General features: G+C 42.8%; 1 protein-coding gene across 1 annotated transcript in view; it reads right to left on the bottom strand.

Annotated features, from left to right (window-relative positions):
* Positions 1-4150: 4150 nt before the first annotated feature.
* Positions 4151-7985, bottom strand: part of PIM3 (Pim-3 proto-oncogene, serine/threonine kinase) — a 4258-nt gene continuing 423 nt past the window's right edge. Inside the window, exons 2-6 of the mRNA XM_026053820.1 lie at positions 7928-7985; positions 7789-7839; positions 7203-7566; positions 5795-5971; positions 4151-5683 (exon numbers count right to left, since the gene is read on the bottom strand). Coding sequence (XP_025909605.1) covers positions 5499-5683; positions 5795-5971; positions 7203-7566; positions 7789-7839; positions 7928-7985 — 835 coding nt within the window. The 3' untranslated portion in view covers positions 4151-5498. The remainder of the gene's footprint in view (positions 5684-5794; positions 5972-7202; positions 7567-7788; positions 7840-7927) is intronic.

The following is a 7985-nucleotide window of genomic DNA, read 5'->3' as shown; positions in this document are numbered from 1 at the left end:
GTCTGCTGAGTCATTAACAGTAAACTAAGAAATATATTGATCCACAGGAAGTTATTTGCCTGTGACTTAATTGCAGTTTGGAGGTTTAACAAAGACTTACCTGAGAAAGAAGTGAAAGTTAAAGTATATATTCCACTAATTCTCTTATTGGACTAGTATGATCAGCTTTTAAATTATAGTTTGTATAGTCAATTAGTAGAGTATTAGCTATAATAGATAATATTCTTACTAAATCCATATTAATTAGAGCTTAAATACAGCTTATCCAAGACTTGTATTTTTTTATTTATATTATTATTATGTAAGCTTTATTCTTTTGCAGGCAAATAATTTGAGATATATGCATTCTAATGAAAAAGTGAATCCTAGTATCTTAAATGTAAATATGCAAAATTTAACAGGTATTTGGGTATCACTTATCATTTCTTTGAAACTTGAGAGTAACAGGCCATACTAAAATTAGAGCAGGATTATCAGCAGAGATACAAGAGGCTGAATATCTATTACATTTATTGGAACAGGAGTGATATTGCTAGCTAAGACAATCTCTGTGAGACTTTTGTGGATTTATGTTGCTACTCATTTTGCCTGCTGTTAGATTCAAGTTCTGGATATCTCTAGTGCCAGTTCTATTCATAAACAAATAAGGCCTGTAGAGTCTCAGTGACCAACTCAGTGACCAGGTCACTCAGTGACCAAGCAACAGTTTTATTGATCCACAGGAATCCATCAGCTTTGAAATAAACATACTCTGAAATTAGGTAGGAACTGTGTCTAAAAATAGATTTAAATTCATTTTTAGTTGCATGACTTTATGACCTCCTTATCATTCTGTTCAGCAGTTCTGCAATAATCAAAGTTTTATATGTTTTTGGTATGTAGTTACCTGAAGGAATCCCTTAAGCAAATACATACTAGATTTTTAAAAAGTAGGTAACCATGGAACTAAGCAACCGATTTGTAAACATAACAAAGCACGTATTTTCTTCAATCCTACAAGAGCAAAATATTGAATACTGCTTAGGGATTTGATGAAGTTAAGAAGCTACCATCTTGACTTCTGTCACAACCAGCAGCTAGTTGTTGTTAGTGGAAGGAAGCATTACACTGATGGTAAGATGATACGGCCAAAACGTTCTGCAGTGTCACTGCCGAGAATTACTGCACAGCTCTATGTAGGGGACAAGGACTTCTCACTGCGAATCAGATCAGATTGAAGAAACAGGGCTGATATGCAGATGTGTGCTCATGACAGGGGGCATGAAAATGACTGGGGGCTCCATAGGCAGGTTGGCTATCAGCATATTGAGAGCCTACTTTTTTTTTTTTCTTCCTGAAGATCTCCAGTAGCTAAATTTTAACAATTTTATCTGCCTCAGCCTTGTTTTGAGAAATATTCAGAAACTGAAAAGTTATTTTCATATGTGCTCAGTCTATTAATCATTCTTTTATCATTTCTTCTTTTCTGGTAATGCAAGACTGTCACACAATATGGGGCATTTAAGAGTTAGACATGCATTTCCATATAAAAAAAATGATTATCAACAGTGTTTTAAAAATCTCACTTCCCAATTTACGCATGATCATTTTCAGAACATATACTTTAATTCCACCAACAGAGGTCAGTAAACCACTGAAAGAGAGCCATAAGAGTTTGGCAGGAGTACATCCTAGCACTCTTTCAAAGAACGTTCTGATTTTTATTTTTCAAAGATTTGTTGTTTGATTTTTTCAGTAAATACAACTGAGTGAATGGAAAAAAAAAAGCATGATTATTCATGCTAGAAAAAAAGAAGAGCGGCATGAGTTGCATTAGGGAGATAAATTATACTGCTATATTGCTAAATAACTCTCAACATGGAAGTAACTTTGAAATATATGTTATGAAGCTAGTAGGTTGCGTACAGGTATGTTTTTAGTTAAATCAATTTGTGAGTTTGGAAAAAAGCCGCGATTTAAAAGACTGAATCTTGAATGATCTGCAGAATTGCACTTTTCATGTTTTGTGTTGTTGAGAAATAACCTGGTATGGAGAGAAAATAGAGAGGAGGATCTTTAAGAAGTAAAATATAATGATATTAAAATAGATAGAAGCACAGGAGAAATCAAAAGCTCACACAGACTTGCTCAGTTTGACAGTAGCAGTCAGCTAATGGAGTTGTATTAACACAACATTTCCCAACTTTCAGCTGTAATGAAAAGCTATTTTTGCAAATCATAACTTTCGGTAGATGGTGTTTCAGCCACGTGGCTTCTATTAGCGTACAGGGGAATTTCAGAATTCAAGTTGCCAGTGCAGTACCGAAAATATAAGTTTTATGTTGAAATAATCCCAGAGGAGCGTCAGCACTAGCTCCTGTGTCCTTTTGACCTTTATCCTTTTAACGCATTTTGCCTCAGCAGCAAAAGGTGAAAACCTAGTTTTTCTGTTGCAAAGCGGCATTTATCTACAAACTTAAGTTAAAAAACAAAAACAAACAAAACAAAAAACAAACAAACAAAAAAAAAAACGTGCTCTTGTGGCAAGCTTTTGACAGTTCCTAGCTGAGCAATTAACAATAGCTTTGCAAACATATTTTTAGGATGGCTTTCCTGACTCCCTTTGAAGCTCACCCTCGTGGTGGAAGGCCTCCCAAACACACCCGCAGCCGCTGCCGGCATGTGAAACTACTGGCGTGGAAGATGTTAATTATCAGCAGCTACTGGAATTCCTCTGGGGACTACTTGTGGTTTGAAACATGCTTCCCGAAAGAACTGCACGAGGATCACTCAGGATCGCTTCTATAGCTTGTCTAAGTCCCTCCTCTCAAGCGAAAGGGAGAATTAAGATTTCCAGCCTCTACTTTTAAGTCATCTTCTCTTAGGACATGATTATGTGATTTTCCAAAGCAAATCTTAACTGCAGGGTCTTTTATCTGTGCAAATATTATTCAAATAATAAGTATTTTGTATGTATTTCCCAAGGACTAGAATTTACAGATTCAAAGCTTACAGATCAGAAAATAAAGAAACAGACACAATTGTTGGCGGCGTTTTTTCCCTAATAAGAGTAACTTAAGCATTCTTCTTATGGTTAAGATGAAAACTTTATACTTTTCTCACCAGAAACAGATCATTACCTCATCAGAAAACACAAACACAGAGAAATGGCCTTTTACCTCTTCTGCTTTATCTCCTGCTACTTGGTGGCATTTTGAAATCTAAACCAGTTAACATCAGGAGCTTGACAAGATGTCAGCAAGGTAATCCCCATAGGGAACCAAAATACTAAGTCACCAGGCAGAAAGATGCCCCCAAAAGGGAAATAGCACAAAAACAACAGATTTCACATTTAGTTCTTCACTGTTAGTACTACAAAGCGCCTTTAGTTACTGTATTCATAATGCATATCCTGATGCAAGTTAGGATTATCTCTTCTTCCCAACGATGAACTGCAAAAGTGAAATCAGGCATCTGGGTGTGGCCTCAGTTTGATGCATTCCCAACTCACTAACATGAATGCTTGAGGACACTTGTCTTTTCCATGCTCTAGTTCAGAGTTGTGCTTCCTTGCACTATTTTAATGAAGTAACAAATCTATCCTTTTTAATAGCCCAAAGGAGCTGAAAGGAAAGAGACATACAGCTCCCTAAGCATCCTTTTCCTGTAAAGAGACAGGAAATTCCCTTCTAAATGCCAAAGGAAGGGCTAAAGAGGGAGGACGGAAATGGGATGTAATAGAAAGTAAACATGTCAACTATGAAAGCAGTAAACACGAGTCCAAAAATGCTTCTATGTATTTAACACCATGGGGTGGTGTTTATTTCAATTATTGGGTGGTTATAGAATCAAAAATAAATAATAACCACACAGAGGGACTAGTCCCCCTCTTTGCAGGCCACGATTGTTGTATTTTACACCTACTGCAGTCCACCATCAAGATCAAGAGTACGCATGGTCAAAATGAAGGGTGGTTTAATTCTTCCAAATGGTTACTGCTCTGTAGTTTAGGACTGTTAACACTGGGTAGGCAACTGCAGCCCTTTGTAATTAAAGAATATACACTTCAAGACGCTGTGAAGAAAAATGGTGAAGATAAGTAGCAAGAACACAACCACAGAACTGTTATATACAAAAAAAGTTTAATTGAAATACCTGTATAAAAAATATGATCTCCATACATTTCACACTGTTAAACAGAAGAAAAAAATTCAAATCCAAGCTGCATAAATGCAACCAGATCACAGAAACACAGCTATTAAAATAAATTAAGGTTTATGACTCTGCCACTCTACCTTCCAGAGCCAATGCACGGAGACTGTACAATGTCAATAATTTAAAACCCTTCCAAACAGCATTACTTTACATTTCTGGTACAATAATACCAGACAAAAGGCATACTGACTAACTTTAAAAAGTCATTCTATTTCCCTTAAATTAGACTTTGTACAACAATTTTCTGTCTTCCAAAAAAATTGATAAGGTCAGATTTTTTGTCGTCTTTTCTTAAACAAAAGTTGACAGGAATGCAGAAAAAAAAGTGCCATGGGTAAACCACTAGAATTCCCATGGAGAAGAGGAGGGGGGAAAGCACAGTGTTGAGTAACTCTAACCAAATAAATTAACCAAATAAATAGCCACAGCTGAAACCTGTGGGAGGTCTTCTAAACTTCAAACAATAAATAACTGTATAGTACACGGGAAAACCAAGTTTACATAAACACATTATACAGGTATGGAAAAAAGTAAGTCCTTGAATATTGCATTGATTGTGCATTCAACATGCCCATACATACTTAAGACTCGCAGGGTGACAAAAGGCCAGGGGGAGTTGAGAAAGGGGCTTCTCATGCCCAGTGGTAGAGATGATAAAAGGAAACATGAATAAATGTTTCTGATAAAAAAGCCGATATACCTGTTCGTATTTCTGTGCAGGCTATACGAAATATTTTGAGCAGCAGAGGTGGGTTGGATTTGGAAAGGGCGGGGGGGCAGGAGTGAAATGTCTGTGTTCAAGTATTCCATCACCAGTGGATGGGACTACTTCATTCAGTCACCGAACACATTCTCCAATGCATCATAGGAGCCGCTTCCTTCAGCACTTAAGTCTAATGGAAGCAAATTCCTATAATGAACTGGATCTTCTTTGGACATACACAGCTCAAAAAAGAAAGTCCCACTGAAGCAGCTTTCAAAAAGGCACTCAAAAGCAAATAAAATCTAGTCCAGGCTCTATGAGAGCAAAAAAGTTTACCATGTATTCAAGAGGTCACTGCTTTCTTAGTAAGGTCAGTCTTTGACTAAGTACTGGCCTGCAACTCCCAAATATCAGCGTTTCCAAAGGAAATCTCTCATTCCAAAGCAGAAACCAGCAAAAGGGGAAAATAAAATCAAGTCCCTCAGACAAAGATTCAACTACAGAATAATGAATGCATTTTTCTAGCCCCTCCTACGTATTGGCAGCAGCACTGTGGTCTTTCTGCTTGTAGCTCCCCTCCCAGTGCGAAGTCCTTAGTAATTCACAGACTCTCATTACTTGAACTTGTGCTAGATACATCAGTATCAAGGGTCCGTAGCCTTATGTCACAGTCCTCAGACTTCACTACTTCGGATTTGTGCATCCATTGATGGTCAAAAATTTGCTCAAGTGTCGGTCTGTCTGAAGGCCTCAAAGAAAGGCACCATTTGATCAGCTGTTGACATTCTGAAATAAAAATACAAAGCAAGTTCAGACTAGGAAAGCAAGAAGAATCTTGAATAAAAAATAAGCCACCACTGCTAGAGCCCACGTGTGCTCCCACACAACGAAACTCACCAGGTGAAATTCTTCTCCTGAAATATAATCGACCCCTCAAGATTTCTTCATCCTGTTCGAAAGGGATATCTCCACAAACCATATCATACAGGAGAACTCCCAGAGACCACACTGTCGCTGACCTCCCATGGTATCTGTGGTATCTGATCCACTCTGGAGGGCTATATACTCTTGTTCCTAAAAGCAGAAAGAAAAAAGGAAAAAAAGGTCAAAATCAATATTTAGAGCGATTCCTCCTTAATTCAGCTATTAGTAGCCCTGTCATAAATTTATAAACTCATCAGTTGAAATTATATAAAAAATAAAAAAGCAGGGCTGAATTCCCTAAGTGGTGTAATTTCGGGTCATTTGTGGAGTTGCACCATCAATAAAATTGGCCCATGGGGTTGCGCTATTTTGTTGCGAGGAATAGTGCTGCTTTCATCAGCTGACTGTTTACTAAGGCAAGCTGCCTTTCACTGACCACGTGGCGTCTGCAGCATCACACCAAAAATAGACACAAAAGGACAAAGGGGGTTGACGGGGAGGAGGAGAAGACAGGAAGACAAGAAGGTGAAACTCGGGTCTTCCTTAGTACATAGGGCTAATCTGCTTTATCCGCTTCCACATGACAGTGAACACAGGGCTGCCTGCCTGCAATTTCTATGCTTTCCCCCCCCCCCCCCCCCCCTTCGCCTTTCCTCCTTTTTAAGAGCACCGTGCTTCTCGGCTGCAGCTTTTGTAACCCGCCCCTCCCTCTTTGCCCGCGGTGCTCCTTGGATACGGGAAAAGAAAAAAAAATTGTGGTGCCGAATGTCACGTGGCCCAGGGGCTCGGGTTTCACAACAAACAGATGTTAAGGGCAGCAGCTGAGGATGGAGGAAAAAAAAGAAAAAAGTCCCTTGGTTACATTAGTCACATTCAAAGGGCAAGGGAAAATTTTTTTCCACCCTATCACATGAGGGCTTATTTTCAGGTTTCCCTTCCCTAATTTATCAAACCTGACGCTGAAGCTGATTTCGGATCATTTAAAGGGTGCGTATTTATCCCACTGCTTTACGATCTGCAATGCGGGATTTTGAGGACACGAGCGGAAGGGGAGGGGGAAGAGCTACTGCTTCAAGTTAAAAAAAGCTCTGCATACGAAAACTGCATATCCACACATGGAAACATCCGACACTGGCAGAGCCTCCACGTAAACAGATCGCCCTCTAGGAAAAAAAACCTCTTTTTCCAAGACAGAGAAATATAAACTGCTGCGTCACTGCCTGGAATGGCTTCTTTCCTGCGCAACTGAACACCCCTAAGCCGCCGCGGGTCCAAAGGTTTCCGTTACCGATAGACCCGATAGGAGCCGCTGCGTCAGAGGCAGCGCGGGCGCGGAGGCGGCTCCGGCCGGGGCGCGGGGCCGGCACCGCGGCGCACGTACCGTCGAAGTCGGTGTAGACCGTGTCCTTGAGGAGCGCGCCCGAGCCGAAGTCGATGAGCTTGAGCTCGCCCGTGCGCAGGTCCACGAGCAGGTTCTCGTCCTTGATGTCGCGGTGCACGACGCCGCAGCCGTAGCAGTGGCGCACGGCCTCCAGCACCTGCCGGAAGAAGCCGCGCGCCGTCTCCTCGTCGAGTGCGCCCTTCTCGGTGATGAAGTCGAAGAGGTCCTTCACGAGCTCGGGCCGCTCCATGATGATGAGGTAGCCGTCGGGCCGCTCGTACCAGTCCAGCAGCTTGATGACCCCCCTGAAGCCGGAGCCCACCTTCTTCAGCAGCACGATCTCCAAGGGCACCATGACGCCGCCCTGCGCGCACAGCGGCCGCGGGTGAGACCGGGAGCCCCGGCGCCGCCGCCGCCCCTCCCGCCCCGCCGCTGCCGCCGCCGCCCCCGCCCCGCTGGGAGGCTCCGCCGCTGCCGCAGTCCGAGGGGCGGGGGCGGCGCTGCGGCGGAGAACCCCCCCCCCCCCCCCCCCCCCCCTCCCTCCCGCCCGCCGCCCACACAATGGCGCAGCCCCCGCCGTACTTACAATGGTGCCCCACTCGGTGACCCGCTCCTTCACCACATGCTTCACGGCGACCTGCGGGGAGAGCGCGGCGCCGTGAGCGGGGCGCGGCGGCGGGGGGCGCCCCCCCGGCCGCGGCCCCGCGCCGAGCCCCCGTGCTCACCGGCAAGCCGTCGGCGATCCTGCTGCCCGCGTACACCGTGCCGAAGCCGCCGCTGCCC

Source organism: Nothoprocta perdicaria, unplaced genomic scaffold, assembly GCF_003342845.1.
Source record: "Nothoprocta perdicaria isolate Ctin4 unplaced genomic scaffold, notPer1 scaffold_119, whole genome shotgun sequence".
NCBI classification, from domain to species: domain Eukaryota; kingdom Metazoa; phylum Chordata; class Aves; order Tinamiformes; family Tinamidae; genus Nothoprocta; species Nothoprocta perdicaria.
Note: the sequence above shows the minus strand (reverse complement) of the source record. Positions and strands in the feature narration are given on the sequence as shown.